This window comes from Geospiza fortis, unplaced genomic scaffold, assembly GCF_000277835.1.
Source record: "Geospiza fortis unplaced genomic scaffold, GeoFor_1.0 scaffold82, whole genome shotgun sequence".
Taxonomy (NCBI): Eukaryota; Metazoa; Chordata; class Aves; order Passeriformes; family Thraupidae; genus Geospiza; species Geospiza fortis.
In genome coordinates, this window is record NW_005054685.1 from 188,195 (window position 1) to 215,553 (window position 27,359).

Consider the following 27,359-nt stretch of genomic DNA (forward strand, 5'->3'; position numbering starts at 1 on the left):
AAACACTTTTAGGTAGCTGGATGTGTGGTGTTTCCCCCATAGACACTTTTGGCTGGCTGGATGTGTGGTGTTTCGCCCCAGAGACACCTTTTTAAAATACTTTTTTTTTTTTACTTTTTACTGTAAAAATTAAATACTTTTTTTAGTTGTACACCAGGCTCAGGGCTGGCTGTGACCTTTGCTGTCCCCACAGATGTGGGCTCAGTGGAGGGGCTGGCCTACCACCGTGGCTGGGACACCCTGTACTGGACCAGCTACACCACGTCCACCATCACCCGGCACACCGTGGACCAGAGCAGGCTGGGCGCCTTCGAGAGGGAGACTGTGATCACCATGTCAGGGGATGACCACCCCCGAGCCTTCGTGCTGGATGAGTGCCAGAAGTGAGTGACCACTGAGGGTCCAGCCAGCCCCACCAGGGATCCTCGTGGTGGTGGGGAGGGAGCTCTGGATCCCAGCACAGGACCCCCAGGGAGGAAAGACCCTGTAGCCCCCTCCCCAAGCAGCTCCATCCATGGGGTGCAGCACCCTCATTCACCCCTTCTCACTGGTTTTACATGGGAATGTTGTCCCATGCATCCCCCAGTCCCTGGAAGCCCCCAGCTATGAAAGGTTGGGCCTGGATGTGGCTGAGCTGGGGCTCCAAAGGCCTTGTGTGTCCCTCCCAGACCCTCTATCCCATCCACGGGGTGCCACATTTCCCAGCTGGCTGCAGCACCTTCCCACTCATTTTACATGGAATTGTTGTCCCATGCATCCCCCAGTCCCTGGAAACCCCCAAGCCATGGAGGGATGGGCTGAGCCAGCCTGGATGTGGCTGAGCTGGAGCTCCAAAGGTGTTTTGTGTCCCTCCCAGACCCCCTGTTCCATCCCCATCCATGGGATGCAGCAGCCTCATTCACCCCCTTCCCACTCGTTTTACGTGGGAATGTTGTCCCATGCATCCCCCAGTCCCTGGAAGCCCCCCAGCCATGGAGGGATGGGCTGAGCCAGCCTGGACGTGGCTGAGCTGGGGCTCCAAAGGCCTTGTGTGTCCCTCCCAGACCCCTTGTTCCATCCTCATCCATGGGATGCCACGTTTCCCAACTGGCTGCAGCACCTTCCCACTCGTTTTACATCCCATGCATCCCTCAGTCCCTGGAAGCCCCCCAGCCATGGAGGGATGGGCTGAGCCAGCTTGGATGAGGCTGAGCTGGTGCTCCAAAAGTGTTTTGTGTCCCTCCCCTCCCAGCCTGATGTTCTGGACCAACTGGAACGAGCAGCACCCCAGCATCATGCGAGCCACCCTCTCCGGCGCCAACGTCCTCATCATCATCGACCAGGACATACGGACGCCGAACGGGTTGGCCATCGACCACAAGGCTGAGAAGATTTACTTCTCTGATGCCACCCTGGACAAGATTGAGCGCTGTGAATACGATGGCTCCCATCGCCACGTGAGTCTGAGGAACAGGGAGATGGGGAGGAAGGTGTCCAAACTGGGGCTGGAGGGAAGCAGAGATGTTCCTGGGGCTGGGGAGGTCACTCTGTGTTTGGGGGGCTGTGGGGCTGCACCCCTGTGACGGTGTTCACAGGGGTCTTAGGATGAGGGAAGAGACGAGGATCTGACTCCGTGTTTCAGAAGGCTGATTTATTATTTTATTATATATATTATATTAAAACTATACTAAAAGAATAGAAGAAATTATTTCTTCAGAAGGCTAGCTAAGAATAGAATAGCAAAGAATGATAACGAAGGCTTGTGTCTCAGACTCTGTGTCTGAGCCAGCTGGGCTATGATTGGCCATTAACTAGAAACAACTAACATGGCCAATCAAGGATCCACCTGTTGCATTGCACAGCAGCAGATAACCATTGTTTACATTTTGTTCCTGAGGCCTCAGCTTCTCAGGGGGAAAAATCCTAAGGAAAGGATTTTTCATAAAAGATGTCTGTGACACCCCACAGTGGATTCCTCCTGCTCCCACCTGGGCTATGTCCCTGAGAAGTGAGGACTTGGCTTCAAGCTGCATCAGAGGAGGTTCAGGTTGGACATGAGAAGGAATTTCTAAACATTGGAATGGGCTGCCCAGGTTGGTGGTGGTGTCACCATCCCTGGAGGTGTCCAAGGAACTGCTGGACTGAGCCTCAGGCAGTTACTGTGCCCTTTAACTGTGGCACTGAGTGCTCTGGAGGGGGTTAGTCACAGGTTGGACTTGATCTTGGGTGATCTTTTCCCACCTCAAGGTTTCTGTGAAGTGTCCAAGGACATGTTGGACGGAGCTTGGAGCAACCCTGGAATGTGTATCCACCCATGTGGGAATGAGATGAGTTTCAGGAGATGACTTTACCCTTTCCAGCCCAACTCATGCCACGATTCTGTGCCTGGCAGGTGATCCTGAAGTCGGAGCCCGTGCACCCCTTTGGCCTGGCCGTCTATGGGGATTACATCTTCTGGACAGACTGGGTGCGCCGGGCCGTGCAGCGCGCCAACAAATACGTGGGCACCGACATGAAGCTGCTGCGAGTGGACATCCCCCAGCAGCCCATGGGCATCATCGCCGTGGCCAACGACACCGACAGCTGTGAGCACCCTCTGGTGTCCCTGCAGGGTCCCTGACCTCTGCTCCTCAGCCTGGCAGCAGCTTTAGGGAAGGGGAACCCATCCCAATGTCCTTTCTGGGGCTTTAGGAACTCATCCCACCGTCCTTCATTGGCTCTTTGGGAAACCATCTCATTGTCCTTCCTGGCCTTTTGGGAATCCATCCCTCTGTCCTTCATTGGCTCTTTGGCAATCCATCCCTCTGTCCTTCACGGTCCTTTGGAAGTCATCCCACCATCCTTCCTGGCTTTTTGGGAACCTGTCCCACTGTCCTTCCCCTGGCTCTTCAGGAAGCCATCCCTCTGTCCTTCCTGGCCTTGTGGGAATGCATCCCACCATCCTTCCTGGCCCTTCAGGAATCCATCCCACTGTCCATCATGCTCCTTTGGGAATCCATCCCACTGTCCTTCATGGTCCTTTGGGAATCCATCCTACTGTCCCTCATGACCTTTTGGGAATCCATCCCACTGTCCTTCCCAGCTTGTTGTTGCCTCCTTGTGACTCTCACCCCAGAGTTGTCCATCCCCAAACCCAGTGCAGGCTGAAGACAGAGAGGATTTCCCCTGTCCCTGCTTTTCCTTGTAAAATCTGGGCAGTCCAGGTGCCTCCAGCCCCCTACACCCTCCATAACCCCATGGGAAGACCCTGGGGAGGGATCCCACAGCAGGGAGGAGGAGGAGCAGGGTCTGCTGGGTCCATCCCTGGTGTGACCAGTGTCCCTCTGTCCTAGGTGAGCTGTCCCCGTGCCGGGTGAACAACGGTGGCTGCCAGGACCTGTGCCTGCTCACCCCCAAGGGCCACGTCAACTGCTCCTGCCGCGGGGAGCGCGTCCTGCAGGAGGATTTCACCTGCAAAGGTGAGGGGGGTAGGACAGACTGAGGAGAGGAAGGGGTGAGGCTGATCTCAGCCCGGCAGAGCTGACATTTCCGTGCTCCTTCCAGCTGTGAATTCCACCTGCAGCGTGCACGAGGAGTTTGAGTGCGGGAACGGCGAATGCATCGACTTCAGCCGCACCTGTGACGGCGTCGTGAACTGCAAGGACAAGTCGGACGAGAAGCAATCCTACTGCAGTAAGGTTCCTCCTCTTGCTGCCTTGCTCACCCACACACCCTGGCAGAAAATGTGCTTGTGTTAGAAGAGCAGGAGCTGTGAGTGCCAGCAAGGCACAGTGCAGGGAGGAGGTGAGAGGTGATCCCAGGCAGATCCCACCTTTGTGAGGGAGAAGATACCAGCCGTGGCACTAAACTAAACCAAATCCCAGTGCCTGGGTCATGTCCATGGGCTCCAGACCTTTCCCAGTGTTTGGGACATGCTGGAACCCTGGAGCTGAGCCTGTGGGGTCTGCAGCATCCTCAAACACCAGCCCTCACCCCTCTGCACGAAGGAATAGGTTCCCTGGTCCTTCTCTGTGATTTCTTCCTCTGCTGGAAGCTCCCCGAGGATCTGAGACCCTCAGGGATGCTCACCCTCCTTCTCCTCACCTTCTCCTCTTCCTCCCTGGCAGGCAGCCGCAAGTGCAAGAAGGGATGGGTTCCCTGATCCTTCTGCACAAAGGAATAGGTTCCCTAATCCTTCTCTGTGGTTTCTTCCTCTGCTGGAAGCTCCCCAAAGATCTGAGAGGGAATAGATTTCCTGATCTTTCTCTGTGGTTTCTTCCTCTGCTGGAAGCTCCCCAAAGATCTGGGACCCTCAGGGGTGCTTGCCCTCCTTCTCCTCACCTTCTCCTCTTCCTCCTCCTCCTCTTCCTCCCTGGCAGGCAGCCGCAAGTGCAAGAAGGGCTTCCTGCACTGCATGAACGGGCGCTGCGTCGCCAGCCGCTACTGGTGTGACGGCGTGGACAACTGCGGGGACAACTCGGACGAGGTGCCCTGCAACAGTGAGTGTCTGCCTGGCCCCCAGCCAGCCCCTGGCAGCTGCTTGGGACAGGGGACAGCAGCTTCAGGAAGGAGCTACTGTCAGCTTGACAGGAGCAGAGCAGAGCCAGGGTTTAAGGGAGAGTCAAGGTCAAGCTTGTGCTGGTTTGTAAAGCTTACGGTGACAGCTGAGAGGAAAAACTTCTGGGTATGGGCGTGCAGCACTCAGAGCTTCCCAGGGAGAGGGGTTTGACAGCCAGGGGTGTAATGTCACTGCTCCTCATGGCTCCCAGGCATTCCCTTAGGGGGCTCAGGCTGGATCTGCTTGGTTCCAAACTGACAGGGGCAGTCAGGAGCTCCTGAGAGTCCTGTCCAGCTCTGGTTGTGCCAGGGAGAGGGGCTCAGGCTGGGTTTGCTCGGTTCCAAAGTGACAGGGGCAGTCAGGAGCTCCTGAGAGTCCTGTCCAGCTCTGGTTGTGCCAGGGAGAGGGGCTCAGGCTGGGTTTGCTCGGTTCCAAACTGACAGGGGCAGTCAGGAGCTCCTGAGAGTCCTGTCCAGCTCTGGTTGTGCCAGGCAGAGCGTGAGCCAGGAAGGGTCTGGGAGCACTCTGAGCATCCCAGAGCTGTGTGGGCACTGGGAGCGTGTGGGTGTGCATGTGGGGACCCTCCCTCATGGATTATGGGGGCTTCTTCCCCCCTGGCAGAAACCAGCTGTGCTGCCACCGAGTTCCGCTGCCGGGACGGGACCTGCATCGGCAATTCCAGCCGCTGCAACCAGTTCATCGACTGCGAGGATGCATCTGATGAAATGAACTGCAGTGAGTGCCCAGCTGCTGCCCCTGGCCCCTGCTCAGCTCTGGGGATGCTCCTGCTCTCGGTGCTGGCAGCAGGGAGCTGGGATTTGGGATTTGGGCTGGGTTGGGGAGGGAGGAGGGTCCTGCTCCGGTCCTGGGATGAGGCAGCCCCAGCCCACCCCTCCAGCCCCTCTGTGCCATGCTCAGCACCCCAAAACCCGATGGATCCCTGCAGTTCTGGGGGTGTGTGGGACACATCTGGGGGTGTGTGGGGCACATGTGGGGGTGTGTGGGGTGTGGTGGGCTCTGGCAGCAGGGCAGGGGCCAGTGCCACATGGTGGAGCCAGACCAGGGGGCTTCTTCTGTGGTTCCTGCTGTGTCACTGGAGCTCCTTCTGTGATTCCTCTCAGCTGCCACCGACTGCAGCAGCTACTTCAAGCTGGGGGTGAAGGGCACCACGTTCCAGAAGTGTGAGCACACGTCCCTGTGCTATGCCCCCAGCTGGGTGTGTGACGGTGCCAACGACTGCGGCGATTTCTCGGACGAGCGCAACTGCCCCGGTGAGAGCAGGAGGGCAGAGGGGGCTCTGGGGGGCAGGGATGTCCCTTTGGGGTCTGCTTGGGTTGTGGAGGCTTTGTTTGCCCACTGGGACTGTTGTTCTCCTGCATAGATGGTGCTGCAGGGAGCTGGGATCTCGGGGGGATTTTGGGGAGGAATCCTTCAGTTCTGGGCTGGGAGAAGGCAGGACGTGGCTCTGCTGTCGTCCTCACTGATGTTTCCATCACAAAGTAGGTGGGAGGAAACCCAAATGTCCATCCAACTACTTTGCCTGCCCGAGTGGGAGGTGCATCCCCATGACCTGGACCTGTGACAAGGAGGATGACTGCGAGAACGGCGAAGATGAGACCCAGTGCAGTGAGCGGCAGGGTGGGGACACTCAGGGTTTGGGCTGGGGCACAAGGGTGGTGCTGGAGGGTGGGCAGGACCCTCTTCTCTCCCTGACATCCATTTGCCAAGGACAGACCCCAGATTCTTCCCTCTCTGTGGTTTTACTCCACACTCTTGGGCTTTTAGCTGTGAGCAGTGTAAATGTTCTCATGTGCTGGTTTGCTCAGCACGTGCACAAGTGTCTGTGGCCCTTTTGAACGGGACCAGTTACGGATCCCTTCAGCTGCATTTTTAGTTCTAATCTCCTGGAACAAGCCCCAGACAGTGCTCAGGAGCTGGAGATCCTCCTCAGGTCCACACCAGCGAGTCCCACACCATCCCTGTGGGACCACAAGCAGTACCCCCAACACCCCCTGGCCTCCTGGAGCCCAGCTGGCCCAGCCTGGCCATGCTCTGCTGGTGTCTCCTCCCCTTATCAGCTCTCTCTGACCCCCATCTCCTCCTCTTCTCCTCCCCCAGACAAGTTCTGCTACCCCGTGCAGTTTGAGTGCAACAACCACCGCTGCATCTCCAAGCTCTGGGTGTGTGATGGGGCTGACGACTGTGGGGATGGCTCTGATGAGGACAGTCGCTGCCGTGAGTCTGCTCCAGCCTTTCTTCCCCATCCCCATCCCTTCCTGCTCCATCTCCGTGTTCCTACATCCATGTTCCTGCCTCTGCCCATCCCTTCTCCCACCCATGGTCTCACTGTACCTGCTGGGGCTCCAGCAATGGGGTGATGGGGCTCCATCCTTATTGGAATTAATACCAGTACAGCTGGATGGGACATGCCTGGGCTCATCTGGCCCTTGCTGCTTGACCAAGGGTGGCAGCTGAGGTGGTTTCACCTCAGAGACACTTTTGGCTGGCTGGATGCTGCAGCTGGGTGCTTGGGACAAGTCCAGGCTTGCAGGAGCTCAGGTTTATACCTTGGTGGAGACGCTTCAAGGCGAGGTGAAGGAAAAAGAAGTTGGGTTCTGCTAGAGGGTTTGGATCCAGAGCTTTATTCCTGGCTCACAGGCCTCTGAATCCAGCAACAGCTCCAACAGAACAAAGAAATCGCGTGGTTGTTGTGTCTTTTAACCCCAGGGAGAGGGGCAGAGAAGGGGTAGGGATCCCACCAACCAGGTAAGGGGGGAGAAGTGGAGAAGTCTCAGGGGACAAAAGACACCTGGATGGCCCAATGCCCCCCAGGGTTGAAAGCATCTTTTGAACTTCACCAATCACATGATGCACTTGCTGGAATGCCAAGATTGACAGACAGCAGTCAGCAGGGGCAAGGGAGGGGAAGGGAGAGGTTAAAACAGGCTATTACATCGCACCACAACACATCCTGCTCCTCCTTTCCCCAGGGCTCACCACCTGCAGCTCAGGATCCTTCCAGTGCCCTGGCACCTACGTGTGCGTGCCGGAGCGCTGGCTGTGTGACGGGGACAAGGACTGTGCTGATGGGGCTGATGAGACCCTCGCTGCTGGCTGCTGTGAGTGCCCGAGCCTGGGGGCTGGGGGAGGCTGGGGGCTGGCAGGGCTGGTGGTGACAGTGCCCCTTTGCAGTGTACAACAACACCTGTGATGAGAGGGAGTTCATGTGTGGGAACCGGCAGTGCATCCCCAAGCACTTCGTCTGTGACCATGACGATGACTGCGGTGATGGCTCCGATGAGTCCCCGGAATGTGGTGGGTGTCTGTGGGAGCCAGGGTGGGGATTGATCCTGCTGGGTCCTCCTGGGCTTTGGGACAGTGTCCTGCGAGGGGCTTCATCACCATGGAGGGGTTTGGTGTGAGTGTGGTGAGAAGGAACCCAGAGAGGCAGCAGAAGGGGGTTGTTAGTGGAGAGCAGTGCTCCAGCCTTGGCAGAGAAATCCAAACCCACTGAAAGGTTCAAACCCACAGAGAGATCCAAACCCACAGAATGGTTCAAACCCACAGAGAAATCCAATCCCACGGAAAGAAGAAAACCGGCCGCTGCCTCAGCAACCGGCAGTGGTTCCAAACCCACTGAGGGTTCCAAACCCACAGAGAAATCCGAACCCACAGAAAGATCCAAACTGACAGATTTAAACCCACACAGAGATTTAAACCCACAGAAAGATCCAGACCCACTGAGAGAGATCCAGACCCACTGAGAAAGACCCAGACCCACTGAGAGAGATCCAGACCCACAGAGGGATCCAAACCCACACAGAGAGATCCAAACCCACACAGAGATCCAAACCCACTGAGATCCAAACCCACAGAGTGATTCAAATCCACAGAGAGATTCAAACCCCAGAGAGATTTAGACCCACAGAAAGATCCAGACCCACAGAAAGATCCAAACCCACGGAGTTCCAGATCCAGTGAGAGAGATCCAAACCCACACAGAAATCCAAACCCACAGGGATATCCAAACCCACAGAGAGATCCAAACCCACAGAAAGATCCAGACCCCAGAGAGATCCAAACCCACGCAGAGATCCAAGCCCACACAGAGATTTAAACCCACTGAGAGATCCAAACCCACAGAGAGTTCCATGTGTGTGCAGGGCAGCCCTGTCCCAGGCCAGCTGCTCTGTGGTGTCCCCGTCACTCCCAGCAGCTCAGGAAGGTTTGCCTCCATGGTGCCTCCCTCTCTCTTGAGTGTCCCCACGGTGCCTCTGGGAGGCCCAGGAGGGTGGGATGCTGGCTGAGCCCCTCACCCTCCCCCAGAATATCCCACCTGTGGCCCCCACGAGTTCCGCTGCCAGAACGGCCGCTGCCTCAGCAACCGGCAGTGGGAGTGCGACGGCGAGTTCGACTGCCACGACCACTCGGATGAGGCACCCAAAAACCCACGCTGCAGCAGCCCAGGTACCTCTGGGGTCATGCTGGGGTCTTGGAGGGGGGGGAAATGGAATCCCAGCCTCTCCTCTCACTGATCACTTTCACCTCCTCTCTGCAGAAAACAAGTGCAACGACTCCTTCTTCCTGTGCAAGAACGGGAATTGCATCTCCGAGGCGCTGCTCTGCGACAACAACAACGACTGCGCCGACGGCTCGGACGAGCTCAACTGCTTCATCAACGAGTGCCTCAACAAGAAGCTGAGTGGCTGCTCCCAGGAGTGTGAGGACCTCAAGATTGGGTACAAGGTAGGGGGCCACAGGGTGGTGTAGGAACGACGGGGGTTTGCACGGTCGGGACGGACGGACACGAGAGATCTCTGAAGCCAGGGTGTGGAACTTGCGGTTTATTGCAAAGGGCCTGGGTGCAGGGCCCTGCTGGGAGCTGCCAGGCACAGCTCAGAGCAGGCAGAGAGAGGTAAAGAGAGTGATAAAGAGGATGAGAGAGTGAGGTTCCCGTTACAATACAATAAATCATCTTCTGTGTTGAATATTCTGATTCTCACTAACCAATCTAGTACAATACACAAATCCTACAGCATTTACATACAGCCTATAAGAATCACAACGTTACCACACTGTGCTACATTTTAAACCCTAAAAACTCCTCTTTGGGCCCCTTCTGCCAAGCTGCAGGGTCTGCTCTGATCCTTGGAGCTGTCTGCGAGCAGGGCACCATTGTTTTCCAGTTGTTCAGTAACTAAAGTATCTCAAAGCTTGCTTTCATTTCAATCTCACTTATAGTTTCCATATTCTCAAAATCTTTTGCCAGGCAATCATATTTATAAGGCTTTCCTGTTCCATCTTCCCCAGCAGGGTGGGGAGGCTGGCTGCAGAGATTATGGAATTACAGAATGCCCTGAGTTGGAAGGGACCCACAAAGTCCAACTCCTGCTCTTGCACAGGAGATCTCAGCAATCTCACTCTGTGCCTGAGAGTTGTCCAAATGCTCCTGGGGCTGTGCCAGCCAGCAGTGCCTGACCACCCTCTGGGGGAAGAACCTTTTCCTGATATCCAGCCTAAACCTCCCCTGGCACAGCTCCTGCCGTTCCCTCTCCTCCTCCTCCTCCTCCTCCTTCTCCTCCTGCTTCTCCTCCTCCTCTGTGGGTTGTGTCTGTCCTGTGCCAGGAGATTTCAGCAATCTCACTCTGTGCCTGAGAATTGTCCAAATTCTCCTGGGGCTGTGCCAGCCAGCAGTGTCTGACCACCCTCTGGGGTGAAGAACCTTTTCTGTCTGACCACCCTCTGGGGAAAGAACCTTTTCCTGATATCCAGCCTAAACCTCCCCTGGCACAGCTCCTGCTGTTCCCTCTCCTCCTCCTCCTCCTCCTCCTCCGCGGGTTGTGTCTGTCCTGTGCCAGCTGGGCCAGGGACGTGACACCGGCTCTTCAAGCCCTGTTTGTGCATCTCAGCTGTCCTTGCTGAGTCTGCATGTCCCATGGTGACACTTGTCACCTCCCAGCACCTGCCACCTCCCTTGGAGGTGTCTGACAGCTCCGGGTTGCTCCTGCAGTGCAGATGCCGTCCTGGCTTCCGGCTGAAGGACGACGGGAAGACGTGCATCGACATCGACGAGTGCTCCACCACCTACCCCTGCAGCCAGAAATGCATCAACACCCTGGGCAGCTACAAGTGCCTCTGCACTGAGGGCTACAAGCTCAGGCCTGACAACCCCACCAGCTGCAAGGCTGTCACAGGTGAGAGCCAGGTGTGGGCGCAGAGCTCAGGATGTTCCTGGTGACCGTGGGATGCCCCTGTTGCTGGAGTTGGAGGGTGAAGTGGCTGCCCCCAGCTCATGAGGGAGGGGTGGCAGGTCTGTAGGGTTCTGCCCACATCCCAGCAGTGCTCCCCTGCCACTTTTCCCCCTTTCCCCGTGCAGATGAAGAGCCTTTCCTCATCTTCGCCAACCGCTACTATCTGAGGAAGCTCAACCTGGATGGCTCCAACTACACTCTGCTCAAGCAGGTGAGGGATGAGCGGGAGCAGGAGGCACAGCAGCTCCACGTGGAGGGGATTTGGGGATGGAGCAAACCCTGAAGGACACGGGAGCTGCCAACTGAGGATCTTGGGCTTTTGGCTTCTCAGAGGAATGGCAGATCCATCTAAATGTCAGGAGGTCCCTGTGAGCCGGGAGCAAGCAGGGAGGCTGTGGGCTTTATAAAACCCCCCAGAGCCCATGGCAGCCACTGAGGCTGCTGCAACCCTTCTCCCTCCCTGCTCTCCAGGGGCTGAACAACGCTGTGGCTCTGGATTTCGACTACCGGGAGCAGATGATCTACTGGACAGATGTCACCACGCAGGGCAGCATGATCCGCCGCATGCACATCAACGGCAGCAACGTCCAGGTGGGGACTCTGGGAGTCCACAAAATCAGAGGGGAAATCAGAGGGTTTTGGGGAAAGCTGCAATAGACAGGCTTTAGAGACAGCAGAACTGTGAGTAGAGCTAAAGCAGCAGCCATGAGATTGGTCAGCAGAAAAATTATTTAAACTGTAGAAAGGCAAAGGCAAATAGAACAATGGCCTGTGTATTAACGCTTGTCTGAATAGCTCTCTAAGCTGCAGAAAGTTTATCTAGCAAGATATTAAGAAGGTTAAAGCTTAGTAATGGAGCTCTGTGTGTTGTGTTTTAAGACTTACAAGTGAGTATTGTATTTGAAATAAACAAGCATTGTTTTAACCAAAGGTAGGTGTGCTTATAGTGAATAGATAGAACTGCTGTCAATGTGCTTTTGCTTTGTATGATTGGTCAAGAAACTTATAAAGTAAGCTGTAACATTAAGTTTTCCAGCCTGCTGCCTAGAATGTGAGCTGCTAGCATCTTCCCATTGTCATAATCATGTAATGAGACTGATGCTGGAAAGGCGCATTCTGTAGCAGCCCTGTCTCTGTAAACAAATCCCTTGCCGGCATCAGGGACATGGGGCACCCCCTGGGACACCCCTGGGCCTCACCCACCTCCTGCCCCGCTCTGGGGTCGTCGCTGGGCTTTGAGAGTCAGCCCCAGTTGCTGTGGGGTGTTTTGTAGCTCCACACCAAGCAGGGGTGGGCTCCACGCTGCCCTGAAATGTAAGGCTGGTGAAAGAGTTATGGAGTTGTGGAATGATTTGGGGCAGAAGGGATCTTAAAGATCATCCAGTTTCACTCCCCTGATGTGGGCAAGGATAACTTCCACTATCCCAGGTTGCTCCAAGCCCCATCCAACCTGGCTTTGGACACTTCTGGGGGTCTGGGGCAGCCACAGCTTCTCTGGGCAACCTCTGCCAGGACCTCCCCACCCTCCCAGGGAGGAATTTCTTCTCAATATCCCATCCAAACCTAAGAGGGGAGTGATGAAGAAGATCTGGGCAGGGGAGTGGGGACGTTCTCACCCCTGAGACATCAAAGTTTGGTTCTCTCTGCTCATCCCCATCACCTCTGACTCCTCCTGGCAGGTCCTTCACCGCACTGGGCTCAGCAATCCCGACGGACTGGCCGTGGACTGGGTGGGAGGAAACCTCTACTGGTGTGACAAGGGCCGGGACACCATCGAGGTGTCCAAGCTCAACGGGGCCTACCGCACCGTGCTGGTCAACTCGGGGCTGCGCGAGCCCCGCGCGCTCGTGGTGGACGTGCAGAACGGGTGAGAGCCTGGGCCACGTGGGCCTGCTGCTCTGCTCTGGGCTGGGCAAGGAGCTGTGGTCATCTTGCTGCTGTCCCAGAGGTTGGGAGATGGGATCAAGCCTTCCCTCTTGACCTCTGGGACGCCTGGATGCTTTTCTCTACCCTCTGCCCGTGCACCTCTGTGTATCACAGAGTCGTGAGGGGGTTTGGGATGGAAGGAACCATCCTGTTCCACCCCATTATCCCAGGTTGCTCCATGCTCCATCCAACCTTGGACACTTCCAGGGATGGGGCAGCCACAACCTCTCTGGGCATCCTGTGCCAGGGATTCTCACAGGGATTCTCGCAGGGAGACATTTCTGTGGTTTCCAACTCAGCATCTCCCTGCTCTTGTGTTTCACCCCCAGCTACCTGTACTGGACGGACTGGGGTGACCACTCTCTGATCGGGAAGATCGGCATGGACGGCACCAACCGCAGCGTCATCGTGGACACCAAGATCACCTGGCCCAACGGCCTCACCCTCGACTACATCAACAGCAGGATCTACTGGGCTGATGCCCGCGAGGACTACATCGAGTTTGCCAGCCTGGATGGCTCCAACAGGCACACGGGTGAGAGCTCCATGGGTGCCAGCACACCCAGGCTCTGGGTCAGGTGTTGGAGCGGGAGCTGTTGGGGACAGTGCCCAGCTCTGATCACTCCTCTGTGTCCATGCTGCTTCTTTGTGGGAGGAGAACATGGCACAGCCCCTCTCTGAGCACCCATTCCCCTCTCAGTGCTGAGCCAGGACATCCCTCACATCTTCGCGCTCACCCTCTTCGAGGATTTCATCTACTGGACCGACTGGGAGACCAAATCCATCAACCGGGCCCACAAAACAACAGGAGCCAACAAGACCCTGCTGATCAGCACCTTGCACAGGCCCATGGACATCCACATCTACCACCCCTACCGCCAGCCTGACGGTGAGCAGCGTGGGAAATGGATTTGTAGAGAATTCTCAAAGCCTGACAAAAAGCTCACACTGTATGCAAAGCTTGAGATAAGAAATGCTGACTTGGAAATGCCATGGAATAGGATAGAGAGAGAGAAATGGAAGTAGAAACAAGTTGCAAAGGGTGGCCTTGCAAATAAGACTGGATATGTTGGAGAAATAGAAGTACAAATCCTCACTTTCATTTCTAACAGAACACGGCTTGGGGGTGCTGGGGAACCACCCCAAGAACAGAACGTGGGGGGATGCCAGGTTGGACAGGGGGAGCAGGAGCAGGTGACAAGGGTCTTGTTGCTCCCATGCCACCCTGGGTGTCCCCAGCTTGGTCTGACTTGCTGTTGTCACCCTGCTCTCCCCAGTTCCCAACCACCCCTGCAAGACCAACAACGGCGGCTGCAGCAACCTCTGCCTGCTCTCCCCGGGTGGGGGGCACAAATGCGCCTGTCCCACCAACTTCTACCTGGGCAGTGATGGCAAAACCTGCGTGTCCAACTGCACTGCCAGCCAGGTAAGCCCCTGCCTGCCTGTCCCTGCCTGTCCCTGCCTGCCTGGATATTCCCCATGCCCGTGTCCCTCCTGCCATGATCTCCCTGGTGGTGATGGGGTGTTGTTTGGGTGCAGGCAGCACCTCCCTCCTGTGGCACTTCATGTTTGGCGGTGTCCAGGGGAGGCAGAGACCCTCCAGCTCTGGAATGTTCTTTTAACCCTCTCCTCAAACCCCAGGGCCTGGGTGGGGTTAAGGCTGTGCTCTGGGTCAGGATTTGGGAATACCTGGAGGGGACAGCGCAGGATCAGTGCCCTTGGTTCAGCTCACTGGGGATGAAATCTGGGGGGAATTTGGGGTCCTCCTCCCCATCCTGAACCACCCCACGAGCTCCTCTCTCCTTCAGTTTGTCTGCAAGAACGACAAGTGCATCCCTTTCTGGTGGAAATGCGACACCGAGGACGACTGCGGGGACCGGTCGGACGAGCCGGAGGATTGCCGTGAGTGCCAGGGGGTGACACAGCCCCCCAGTGTCCCAGCACCCCCCAGGATGTGCAGGGTGGCTGTTGGGACAGCCCCGTGGAGGGGAGGGTCAGTCAGAACAGGGTTCAGGGAGCGGTGGGACACGTCTGCCCCGTGGAGCAGTGCCCAAGCCCAGAATTGGATGCTGGGTCCCCGCAGAGGACACCAGAGGACACCACAGGGGTGGAACAGGGGTTTGAGGTTGAGGTGTGCCCCAAAAATGTTCCTCAGAGCAAACCTGTGTCCCTGTGTTACCCCACAGCTGAGTTCAAGTGCAGGCCAGGGCAGTTCCAGTGCTCCACAGGGATCTGCACCAACCCCGCCTTCATCTGCGACGGCGACAACGACTGCCAGGACAACTCAGATGAGGCCAACTGTGGTAGGTTCCTGTGTCCCCCTGTGACCCTCCACAGCACGGAGATGCTGCCTGTCACCCCCTGACTGTGTCACCTCTTCCCCCAGACATCCACGTCTGCCTGCCCAGCCAGTTCAAGTGCACCAACACCAACCGCTGCATCCCCGGCATCTTCCGCTGCAACGGGCAGGACAACTGTGGGGACGGAGAGGATGAGAAGGACTGTCGTGAGTGCGGGGGGCTCAGGGGGTCAGCTGGGAGCTGCTGTGGGTCAGATTGAGGGGTTCAGGTCTGTGTCTTGGGGTGTTTGGCTCTCTGGATTGTGCCAGGGCTTTCTCCGTAGCCCTGGACTCTGCATTCCCACTGTCCCCGCTGCTGTTTCCTAATGGGAATGAAATCCTTAAATCCCTTGATGTGGATTTGGGCTGAGCCTGGATCTGGTGGCCTCTGCCCTGTTTCCCAGTGGGAATGAAATCCTTTAAGTCCCTTGATGTGGATTTGGGCTGAGCCTGTTGCCCAGCTGAGGGGTCTGGGGGCCTCTGCCCTGTCCCCTCATAGCTTGGAGTCTTCTGGGGCCATTTTGTGTCTCTGCTCCATCTCCACTGAGCACACAGCCCCTTGTGATCCCTGGAGCACCCACACACCTCTCAACCCCACGGCTGGTTTTGGGGAAAGGAGAGGCTGGCCCAGCCTGCCCTGCTGCCTTTCCTGACGGCCCCTTCTCCCTGCTGCAGCCGAGGTGACCTGTGCCCCCAACCAGTTCCAGTGTGCCATCACCAAGCGCTGCATCCCCCGGGTCTGGGTGTGTGACCGTGACAACGACTGCGTGGATGGCTCTGATGAACCTGCTAACTGCAGTAAGGCCCCTGTGTGGGGAGGGGGCTCTGCCCAGTGTAAAATGCTCACACCGGGCACCTCTGTGTGCTGGAGGGGTGGCAGGTCCCTGCTCAGTCCCTGCTCAGTCCCTTCTTGGTCCCTACTTGGTCTTTGCTCAGTTCCTGCTCAGTTCTATCCCAGTCCCTGCTCAGTTCCTACTCAGTTCCTGCTCAGTTCTAACCCAGTTTCTCCTCAGTCCCTGCTCAGTCCCTGCTCAATCCCTCCTTGGTCTTTGCTCCGTTCCTGCTCAGTTCTACCCCAGTTCCTGCTCAGTTCTACCCCAGTCCCTCCTCGGTCTCTGCTCAGTCTCTGCTCAGTTCTACTGCACTCCTTCCTCAGTCCCTGCTCAGTCCTTGCTCAGTCCCTGCTCAGTCCCTGCTCAGTCCTTGCTCAGTTCCTGCTCAGTCCCTGCTCAGTCCCTGCTCAGTTCTACCCCGTTCCCACCCCAGTCCCTCCTCAGTCCCTCTCAGTCCCTGTGGGCCGTGGCTGATGCTGTTGCTGGCTCTGTCCTGCTGGGATCCTCCTCCCCCTGACATCTCCCTGGAGAACTCCTTGAAAGGGAGGAGGATCCCCCCCATCTCCAGGCTGTCCATCAGCCCTGCAGAGAGCACACAGGCCTGAGCAGTGCTGACCCTGCCCTGTGTCCCTCTGTCCCCTGCAGCCCAAATGACCTGTGGTGTGGACGAGTTCCGCTGCAAGGACTCGGGCCGGTGCATCCCTGCACGCTGGAAATGTGACGGGGAGGACGACTGTGGGGATGGATCTGATGAGCCCAAGGAGGAATGCGGTGAGTAGAGGCCTTGGGGACAAGCCAGTGTCATTTTGTGTCCCTGTTTCCTGAGGGACAGGCTGGCCTGGAGCTGGTTGGCTCCTCTGGGGTGTCCCAGGAGTTCCAGCTGCTCTTTTTCTGGGTGGCATGGGCAGAGGTGGGTCAGAGGGAGGTGCAAGGGTAGTGCTGACCCCTGTCCTGGTCCTTGTTCCTGTCCTGTCCCTCGTTCCTGTCCTGTCCCTCCCCATGTTCAGGGCAGTGCTGACACCTGTCCCTGTCTCTGTCCCTGACCCTGTGCCATCCATGCCCTCCTTTGGGGCAGCTCTGACCTGTCCCTGTCCCTGTCCCTGACCTGTCCCTGACCTGTCCCTGTCCCTGTCCCTGACCTGTCCCTGACCTGTCCCTGTCCCTGTCCCTGACCTGTCCCTGACCTGTCCCTGTCCCTGTCCCTGACCTGTCCCTGACCTGTCCCTGTCCCTGTCCCTGACCTGTCCCTGACCTGTCCCTGTCCCTGTCCCTGACCTGTCCCTGACCTGTCCCTGTCCCTGTCCCTGACCTGTCCCTGTCCCCATTGTCCCCAGACGAGCGCATGTGTGAGCCGTACCAGTTCTCTGACCTGTCCCTGTCGCTGTCCCTGACCTGTCCCTGTCCCTGTCCCTGAGCTGTCCCTGTCCCCATTGTCCCCAGACGAGCGCACGTGTGAGCCGTACCAGTTCCGCTGCAAGAACAACCGCTGCGTGCCGGGCCGCTGGCAGTGCGACTACGACAACGACTGCGGGGACAACTCTGACGAGGAGAGCTGCAGTACGTGCCACCCGCCAGCCCCTGCTGTCCCCAGCATGCAGCACTGCACAGGGGACAGGTTTGGGCCCCCCCAGCCCCTCTTGTGCTGTCAGGATGGTGGTTGGGAGAGACACCGTGTCCCCAAGCCAGGACAGCCAGGACACGGCTGTCCCTTTCCCTGTGCCATCCATGGGGACAGTGCTGGCCCTGTGCCATCCATGCCCTCCTTGGGGGCAGTGCTGTCCCCTGTCCCTGTGCCAAGGAGACACCCCAAAGGTGACAAGTGACACTGAAGGGGTGACCCCATCACACTCCCTGCAGGAGCATGGGGGGCCCAGCAGAGTCACCTGAGGGCACCTTGTCCTGCTTTGCCACCAAGCACCACCCCCTGTGTCACCCCCTGCCTGGCAGTGCCACCTGGGATGGCACCAGGGTCTGCTGCCAGACCCTCTCCCACCCCACAGTGCCCCCTCTTATCTTCCTGCAGCTCTTCAGGGTGCAGCTTTTGTTTTCTTTTCTGTTGATTTCCCGTCGTGTTTTTGAGTTTGTGCCATTTCACTTCATCTTATGTTTTTCTCCATTTTCACACTGTCGTTATGGGGCGCTCAGAGGTAGGTTCCTGCCAAAATCTTTTAATTCCATGTTACAGTCTCTCTCTCTAAACCCAAATGAAGACAATAATTTCTAGGTGAGGGCAGAGGGGCTGGGACTGGACAATCCAGGTGGATTTACTGAGCATCAGCACCAGCATCTCCATCCATGGAACTGGGGAGGGTCTGACCCTGCTGCTCTGCAGGGCTCTGCATGGCTTGGATTTGGCTCCAAAACCCATCCCCACCTCTCCCTGCTCCCCCTGGACACCCCCTGTTCCCCACAATCCTGTGCCATGAACGGGGAGTCCCTGTGCCCCAATACCCTATAGGGGGGCTATAGGGAGGGGAAGGGTCCCAAAAGCCATCCCAGGTGAGCGGCTGTGCCAGGTGCCATCCTCCTGGATGTGGCACTGGCTGTGCCAGTGAGCTGTGAGCTGTGCCCATGCCCTGTGAGGGGGCACAGGGATGGGCACTGCTGCAGTTCCTCCTGCCTGGGGGGCAGCTGGGGTGGGCAGCAATGGGGCTGGTGCTGCCCTGTGGAGAGTGAGTGACCTCAGTGGCCACAGTGTCCCCCAAAACCCCTACAGGGAGTGGTGTGGGAAGGGGCTGGGAGTTGGTACCAGCTGTGCCACTCTGCCAGCTCCCACAGCTCTGCCTGTACCCCCTGTCCCCAATGTCTGTGTCACCCTGTGCCCCTCCAGCTGCTGGCCAGGGCCGCCCCAGGCTGTCCCCACACTCAGGGCACCCTCTGTGCTCTGTCCCCAGCACTGTGGCCCTGACAGCCAGGCTGTGTGGCCACAGTGTCCCCCAAACCCCCCACAGGGAGTGGGCTGGGAGTTGGTACCAGCTGTGCCCCTCTGTGAGCTCTGCCTGTGACCCCTGTCCCCAGTGCCACCAGCCGTGTGTCCCTGTCACCCTGTGCCCCCCCAGCTGCTGGCCAGGGACACTCCCTGCCCTCACAGGCTGTCCCCACACTCAGGGCACCCTCTGTGCTCTGTCCCCAGCACCCAGGCCCTGCTCTGAGAGCGAGTTCTCCTGTGCCAACGGCCGCTGCATCGCGGGCAGGTGGAAATGCGACGGCGACCACGACTGCGCCGACGGCTCCGACGAGGTACGAGCAGGACGGGGACACTTCCCCCCCTCTGCCCCTGCCCTGGGGCTCACAGGACAGGGCCCTGCCATGGCCACTGTGTCCCTTGTTTGTCCCCTACAGAAAGACTGCACCCCCCGCTGCGAGTTTGACCAGTTCAAGTGCAAGAACGGGCACTGCATCCCCATGCGCTGGCGCTGCGACGCCGACGCCGACTGCATGGACGGCAGCGACGAGGAGAACTGTGGCACAGGGGGTAATGGCACTGCTGGGTGTCCCCTGGGGCTGCTGGTGTCCCCCCCCGCCTGCCCTGGTGTCGTTGTGTCCCTGCTGTGGGCGGGACACAACCCCTCTGTGTGTGTGTCCCAGTCTGGAGCATGCACGGACATGGAAACCCCCCAGCCATGGAGGCCCCCTGTGCATGCTGGAAATTGGAATTGCAGCCCCAGGGTGGGGTTTTGGCAGCAGGGCAGCATGAGCTGGCGTTGTCCCCTGTTGCCCTGACATGTCCCTGTTGCACTGCCATGTCCCCTCTTGCACTGAAATGTCCCCTCTTGCACTGACACATCCCCTCTTGCATTGGAATGTCCCCTCTTGCACTGACGTGTCCCCTCCTGCACTGTCACAGTCCGCACGTGTCCCCTGGACGAGTTCCAGTGCAACAACACCCTGTGCAAGCCCCTGGCCTGGAAGTGTGACGGGGAGGACGATTGTGGGGACAACTCGGACGAGAATCCCGAGGAGTGCTGTGAGTGACGCTGTCCCCAAGCCCTCCCATAGCCCAGGATGGGGGGACACTCCTGGGGCCTGAGCACTAGAGGGGGACCAGAGAGTATGGGGGGGCCCTCTGGGGGGTGGCTGGTGGGGGTGAGGGTTGGAGGTTGTGACCGTGTTCACAGGGGTCTGAGGACGAGGGAAGAGATGAGAATCTGACTCTATGTTTCAGAAGGCTTGATTTACTATTTTTAATATTATTATTAATAATTTTAATGATATTATTATTTATAACATTATTTATAATATATAATATACTTATAATATAATATATAATATGTTTATAATATAATAGATAATATATTTATAATATATTTTAATATATTATTTTTAATTTTAATATTATTATATAATAGATATGTTTTATTATATATATAATAAAACATATATATTATATACTATACTATATTAAAACTACTAAAAGAATAGAAGAAAGGATTTCATCAGAAGGCTAGCTAAGAATAGAAAAAGAATGATAACAAAGGTTTGTGTCTCAGACAGAGAGTCTGAGCCAGCTGACTGTGATTGGCCATTAATTAGAAACAATTCTATGAGACCAATCACAGATCCACCTGTTGCATTCCACAGCAGCAGATAACCATTGTTTACATTTTGTTCTTGAGGAGAAAAAATCTTTTCTAAGGAGAAAAAATCCTAAGGAAAGGATTTTTCATAAAACATGTCTGTGACAGGAGGTGACTCTGATTGAGGGGCTGGTGATGGGGAGGGGGCTGAGGATTTTTCATAACACGTATCTGTGACAGGAGGTGACTCTGATTGAAGGGCTGCTGGTGGGGAGTGGGCTGGGTGAGGAGGGGGCTCACAGCAGCCAGATTGTCTCTGCTTCAGTCTCTTTGCTTCAGCCTGCGGAGCCCGCTCGGCCGCGTGGGACAGCCCTGAGCGGAGAGCTGAGAAGGGGCAGAGGCCGAGCAGCAGCTCGTGTGACATGTGTGACAGCCTGGCTCCGGCGTCTCCTTTCACCGTCACCGTTTGTTTCTGTTTGCTGGTGCAGTGAAATTCCAGTGTCCCCCCAACAGACCGTTCCGCTGCAAGAACGACCGCGTGTGTCTGTGGATCGGTCGGCAGTGCGACGGGATCGACAACTGTGGAGACAACACGGATGAGAAGGACTGCGGTGAGTGAGTGGGGCTGATCCTTCTCCCTCAGCTCTGCCATTGCAGCTCTGAAATGCTGCTCAGGTCCAAAGGGTGCTGCTTGAGCAGGGGGGAGATGGGGGCAGGATGCTGGTGCTGGCTCTGGTGACATCTGCTGCCGTTTGTGCTCCTTGGTGCGCTCTCCTGGCCACAGGAGGTGTCATGGCTTTCCCAGCACATCAGGACATGGAAACTGTCATGCATATTCAGAGAGAAGGCATGAAACTGGCAGGTTGGGACCAAACATGTCCAAAGGGTACTGCTTGAGCAGTGGGGAGGTGGGGGCAGGACACCAGTGACATCTGCTGCTGTTTGCACTGCCCGACTCCTTGGTGCGCTCTCCTGGCCACAGGAGGTGTCATGGCTTTCCCAGCACAACAGGACGTGGAAATTGTGATGCATATTCAGGGACAAGGCATGAAACTGGGAGAGAAACATGTCCAAAGGGTACTGCTTGAGCAGTGGTGAGATAGGGGCAGGGTGCCAGTGACATCTGCTGCCGTTTGCGCTCTTGGTGCGCTCTCCTGGCCACAGGAGGCTTTCAAAGCACATCAGGAGATGGAAACTGATACATAATCAGAGAGAAGGCATGAAACTGGCAGCCTGGGAGAGAACATGTCCAAAGGGTGCTGCTTGGGCAGTGGGGAGATGAGGGCAGGACACCAGTGCTGGCTCTGCTGACATCTGCTGCCGTTTGTGCTGCCCAACTCCTTGGTGCGCTCTCCTGGCCACAGGAGGTGTCGTGGCTTTCCCAGCACAACAGGAGATGGAAACTGTGGTACATAATCGGAGAGAAGGCATGAAACTGGCAGCCTGGGAGAGAAGCAGGAATATGGGAAGAATTATGGTTTTCTGAGCCTCACAGCCCTGAGCCTGCCTGGCCAAGGTGCCTGGAGGTCACTGTGGCCCTTGGGATGGATCTCCCAGAGGCCAAGGTTCAGCCCAGGTGTTGGGGTTGGCTTTTCCCAGTCTTTCCTCCCAAAATCAGGTGCTGGGGTTGGCTTTTGGTCTTTCCTCCCAAAATCAGGTGCTGGGGTTGGCTTTTGGTCTTTCCTCCCAAAATCAGGTGTTGGGATTCGCTTTGTTTGGTTTTTCCTCCCAAAATCAGGTGTTGGGGTTGGCTTTGCCCAGTCTTTCCTCCCAAAATCAGGGTGTCCCAAGTCCCTGCTCCCAGAGGGTCCCATGGGGATGAGTGTCCAGGACACGGGGGGGTCACATCTGCTGTCCCTCACCCTCAGAGTCACCCACGGCCAAGCCCAAGAGCTGCAGCCAGGAAAAGAACGAGTTCCTGTGTGAGAACAAGAAGTGCATCAGCGCCAACCTCCGCTGCAACTTCTTCAATGACTGTGGAGATGGCTCTGATGAGGAATCCTGCTCCCAAGGTGGGTGTGGGAGCTGGGGGCCTGGTGGGGACTGGGGGGGACTCGCTGTGGCACGCGTGTGACACACGTGTCCCAACACAGAGCACAAGTCATACGACTGCAAGACCAACACCACCATGTGTGGGGATGAGGCCCACTGCGTCCAGTCCCAGAACACCTCGTACTGCACCTGCCGTCAAGGCTTCCAGAAGGTTCCAGACAAGAATTTTTGCCAAGGTACTTCCTGCTGCTGCTGGAGAGGCCTCAGGGTTGGGCTGTGGGATCTGGTTTTTGCCAGTGAGATGTGATTTCACAGCTGACATGGGGCTGGGGTGGCCAACACCACCATGTGTGGGGATGATCAACACCACCATGTTGGGATGAGGCCCACTGTGTCCAGTCCCAGTCCACCTCGTACTGCACCTGCCGTCAAGGCTTCCAGAAGGTTCCAGACAAGAATTTTTGCCAAGGTATTTCCTGCTGCTGCTGGAGAGGGCTCAGGATCAGGCCGTGGGGTCTGGTTTTTGCCAGTGAGATGTGATTTCACAGCTGGGATGGGGCTGGGGTGGCAGGAATGGTGTCCTTGGGGTCTGTGGGGGCAGCCTTTGGTTCCTCCCTCTGATCCCACCTCCCACTGCCCAGACATCAACGAGTGCCTGCACTTTGGGACCTGCTCCCAGCTCTGCAACAACACCAAGGGCTCCCACGTCTGCAGCTGTGCCAAGAACTTCATGAAGACGGACAACATGTGCAAGGCAGAAGGTCAGGAGGGAACAGGGACCCACATGGGTTCTGTGTGTGCCCAGGACCCCCCCAGAGCTCCTGTGGGAATCCTTTGCTCTTCTTCCAACCCATTGAGTCCCAGAGACCCCACAGATCCCAAAAAGACCCCACAGACTCCATAGAGACCCCACAGAGACCTCACAGATCCCATTGAGTCCCAAAGACCCCACAGAGACCTCACAGACCCACAGGGACCCCTCAGAGACCCCACAGACACCAGAGAGACCCCAGAAATCCCATAGAGACCCCGCAGACTCCGCAGATCCCATTGAGTCCCAAGGACCCCACAGAGACCCCACAGACCCAAATGGAATGCAGCTCTGCCCATCCTCCTCCTCCTTCTCCTCCTCTTCCTCTTCAGGCTCCAAGCCCCAGATCCTCTACAAGATCAGGAGATCCCTACTCCTGGCTGAGCCCCTGTTCCCAATGCAACCCATGCCAACCTCTCCTCATCCTCCTCTTCCTCTGCAGGCTCTGAGCACCAGATCCTCTACATCGCGGACGACAACAAGATCAGGAGCATGTACCCCTTCAACCCCAACTCAGCCTACGAGCCGGCCTTCCAGGGCGATGAGAACGTGCGCATCGATGCCATGGACATCTACGTCAAGGGCAACAAGATCTACTGGACCAACTGGCACACGGGCAGGATCTCCTACCGGGAGCTGCCCGCCTCCTCCTCCGCCTCCACCGCCTCCAACCGCAACCGGCGCCAGATCGACGGCGGCGTCACCCACCTGAACGTGAGCGAGCTCTGCCAGGGCACAGAGGGATGGGCTGATGGTTTCCTCTCTTCTCACTGTCCCCACTCTGCCCTGTTGGAATTAAATCAGATGGGACGGGCCTGCGCTCGTCTGGCCCTTGCTGCTTGACCAAAGGCGGCAGCTGTGGTGTTTAACCTCAGAGACACCTTTGGCTGGCTGGATATTGCAGCAAAAATGAGGGTGCCACCTCAGGGGTCTCTTCCCTGACTGATCCATCCCCAGGATGGAGCTGCCTCACGTTGGGCACCAATATATTGGAATTGAATACCAATAGAGCTGGATGGGACGTGCCTGGGCTCGTCTGGCCCTTGCTGCTTGACCAGAGGCAGCAGCTGTGGTGGTTTCACCCCAGAGACACTTTTGGCTGGCTGGATGCTGCAGCTGGGTGCTTGGGACAAGTCCAGGCACGCAGGAGCTCAGGTTTACCTTGGTGGAGAAGCTTTAAGGTGAGGTGAAGGAAAGGAGTCGGTTCTGATGGAGGGTTTGGATCCAGAGCTTTATTCCTGGCTCACAGGGCTCTGGATGCAGCAGCAGCTCCAACAGAACTCCCTGAGCCCGTGGTTGGTGTTCCTTTTAACCCCGGGGAGAGGGGGGGGGGAGGGGTAGGGATCCTGCCAACCAGGTAAGGGGGGAGAAGTCTCAGGGGACAAAAGACACCTGGATGGCCCAATGTCCCCCAGGGTTGAAAGGCGTCTTTTGAACTTCACCAATCACACGATGCCCTTTCTGGAATGCCAAGATTGATGGACAGCAGTCAGCAGGGGCAAGGGAGGGGAAGGGAGAGGTTGTTGGCACACCTGGGGAAAGAACCGAGATGGACAGGCTGTTGCATCACACCACAACACTGCCGCACACAGATCTCAGGGCTGAAGATGCCAAGGGGAATCGCCATCGATTGGGTGGCCGGGAACATCTACTGGACGGACTCGGGGCGGGACGTCATTGAGGTGGCGCAGATGAAGGGCGAGAACCGCAAGACGCTGATTTCGGGGATGATCGATGAGCCCCACGCCATCGTGGTGGATCCACTAAGGGGGTGAGGGACTTCCCATCCCTCTGCCCAGCCCTCACCACACTCCCCTCACCACCTGTGTGTCCCAGGATCACTCTCTGTGTCTTCTTGAGTTGCCCCAGAGTTGCCTGGTGACTCCAGGATGCCATGGGGATGGTGTAGGAGGGTTTCTCCTCCCTCATTGGGCTGTCCTGTTCCCCTGGGAGTGACCTGCCTGTGTCCTTACAGAACAATGTACTGGTCAGACTGGGGCAATCACCCCAAGATCGAGACAGCTGCCATGGATGGGACTCTGCGGGAGACCCTGGTGCAGGACAACATCCAGTGGCCAACAGGTGAGAGAGACAGGTGACAGGAAGGGGGACAAAAGCCACGATGGGGACACGTTCAACCCATTTGTGTTGCGGAGGGTTGTTCTGGGGGCTCGGAGCCCCGTGGCAGAAGGGTGTAGGGGTGGTGGCAGTGCTGCTCTGAGGGTCAGCTGGTCAGGAGGGGCTTGGGGAGGACTGGGGGCTCACTGAGGGCTGTGTCCCCTCAGGTCTGGCCGTGGACTACCACAATGAGAGGCTGTACTGGGCCGACGCCAAGCTCTCCGTCATCGGCAGCATCCGCCTCAACGGCACCGACCCCGTGGTGGCCATCGACAACAAGAAGGGTAAGGAGCCCCCCATGGGGGTCCCTGGCCTCAGAACCCACCCCAAATCCCCAAATCCCTGCCTCCACATGTCCCCTGCTGGCTTCCTCAGGGCTGAGCCACCCGTTCAGCATCGACATCTTTGAGGACTACATCTATGGCGTCACCTACATCAACAACCGCATCTTCAAGATCCACAAGTTCGGGCACAAGCCTGTCACCAACCTGACCTCCGGCCTCAACCACGCCACCGACGTCGTGCTCTACCACCAGTACAAGCAGCCAGAGGGTGGGTGAGGGCCTGGGACCACCACACTGCTCCTGGGGTGGTGGGGAAGTGCCAGGGGGTGATACCTGGTGTGAGGTGCCAGAGGGTGAGGGAGGTGTTGGCAGGGATTGGGAAGAGGGGACTCAGACCCCCAAGTTCTTACCCAAAGTGGGGGTGTCTGGGTGGGCAGAGCAGGAGGTTGCTGAGGTGGGTTTGGAGAGTCCAGCTGGCCAGGTGGTGACCTCGGGGCGTGGATGGGACCGCACAGAGCTGTGGAGGTGTTGTGGAAAAAGAAGGGCTGTGGGTCACCACCTCGCTGTCCTCACCATCTGTGCCCTCTCCTCCTGCAGTGACCAACCCTTGTGACCGTAAGAAGTGCGAGTGGCTCTGCCTGCTCAGCCCCAGCGGCCCCGTGTGCACCTGCCCCAATGGCAAACGCCTGGACAATGGCACCTGTGTGGTCGTCCCCTCGCCCACCGTGTCCCCTGTAGGTAGGTGACACCAGAGGAGGTGAGGATGAGGATGAGGAGGGAGGTTGGGTCCTGCCAGCGCAGCCCTGCTCACTTCCATCCCCTCCGTGCCTCTGTGCCTCTATATTTAATCTATATTTAAAGTTATGTATATTTATATTTATATCTATATCTATATCTATATCTATACCTGTATTTATACCTCTATCTCTATCCATATTTATATGTATATTTATATGTATATTTATATTTATATTTATATTTATATTTATATTTATATTTATATTTATATTTATATTTATATTTATATTTATCTCCACCACACTACTTAAGAGAATTAGCACCCCATCACTTTCTAACACAACACATATGACATTCACTTCAATATTTGCCAAAAACCAAGCACAAAACACGCATTTTTCACATTTTTCACATTTTTTCACCCCTCCCTGGCAGTGCCCACCACCGACACGTGTGACCTGGAGTGCCTGAACGGTGGCAGCTGCTTCCTGAACGCCCGCAAGCAGGCGAAGTGCCGCTGCCAGCCCCACTACAGCGGGGACAGGTGCCAGATCAACCAGTGCTCAGGCTTCTGCCAGAACGGGGGCACCTGCGCTGCCTCGCCCTCAGGTGAGCCAGGGGGGTCAGGGACGGACAGACACACCCTTTTACTCTCTTACCTTTTTACTGCCTTACTCTCTTACCCTCTCATCACACGGTATGGTAATGTAATGGTTCTTATAGGCTGTATGGAAATGCTGTAGGATTTGTGTGTTGTACTAGATTGGTTAGTGAGAATTAGAATACTCAGTGCAGAAGAAGATTTATTGTGTTGTAATGGGAACTTCGCTCTCTTACACTCTTATCCTCTTATTCTCTCATCCTCTCTCTCTCTCTCATCCTCTCTCCCCCTCTCTTCTCTCAGTCCTGCTCCAGCTGTGCCCGGCAGCTCCCAGCAGCTCCCTGCACTTGGCCCTTTGCAATAAACCCCACATTCCACCACCTGGCTTCAGAGATCTCTCATGTCCGTCTGTCCTACAGTGGATCTAAGGTGTT

At 56.7% G+C, this 27,359-nt stretch overlaps 1 protein-coding gene across 1 annotated transcript in view; it reads left to right on the plus strand.

Annotated features, from left to right (window-relative positions):
• Positions 1–27,359, plus strand: part of LRP1 (LDL receptor related protein 1) — a gene marked incomplete at its 3' end in the record, with an annotated part of 77,381 nt that overhangs the window by 46,521 nt on the left and 3,501 nt on the right. Inside the window, 42 exon segments of the mRNA XM_031065133.1 lie at positions 194–383; positions 1,232–1,436; positions 2,372–2,564; positions 3,312–3,437; positions 3,523–3,651; positions 4,338–4,457; positions 5,138–5,251; positions 5,638–5,787; positions 6,020–6,154; positions 6,635–6,751; positions 7,507–7,635; positions 7,709–7,831; positions 8,843–8,983; positions 9,075–9,262; positions 10,527–10,710; positions 10,893–10,978; positions 11,239–11,358; positions 12,447–12,634; positions 13,023–13,228; positions 13,394–13,582; positions 13,971–14,119; positions 14,502–14,595; positions 14,880–14,996; positions 15,080–15,199; positions 15,707–15,829; positions 16,510–16,635; positions 17,305–17,421; positions 18,998–19,104; positions 19,207–19,339; positions 19,712–19,831; positions 20,870–20,992; positions 22,250–22,393; positions 22,475–22,609; positions 23,015–23,134; positions 23,627–23,898; positions 24,777–24,955; positions 25,160–25,266; positions 25,470–25,586; positions 25,678–25,854; positions 26,184–26,324; positions 26,760–26,933; positions 27,087–27,094. Of these exon segments, the coding sequence (XP_030920993.1) occupies positions 194–383; positions 1,232–1,436; positions 2,372–2,564; positions 3,312–3,437; positions 3,523–3,651; positions 4,338–4,457; positions 5,138–5,251; positions 5,638–5,787; positions 6,020–6,154; positions 6,635–6,751; positions 7,507–7,635; positions 7,709–7,831; positions 8,843–8,983; positions 9,075–9,262; positions 10,527–10,710; positions 10,893–10,978; positions 11,239–11,358; positions 12,447–12,634; positions 13,023–13,228; positions 13,394–13,582; positions 13,971–14,119; positions 14,502–14,595; positions 14,880–14,996; positions 15,080–15,199; positions 15,707–15,829; positions 16,510–16,635; positions 17,305–17,421; positions 18,998–19,104; positions 19,207–19,339; positions 19,712–19,831; positions 20,870–20,992; positions 22,250–22,393; positions 22,475–22,609; positions 23,015–23,134; positions 23,627–23,898; positions 24,777–24,955; positions 25,160–25,266; positions 25,470–25,586; positions 25,678–25,854; positions 26,184–26,324; positions 26,760–26,933; positions 27,087–27,094 (5,936 nt within the window).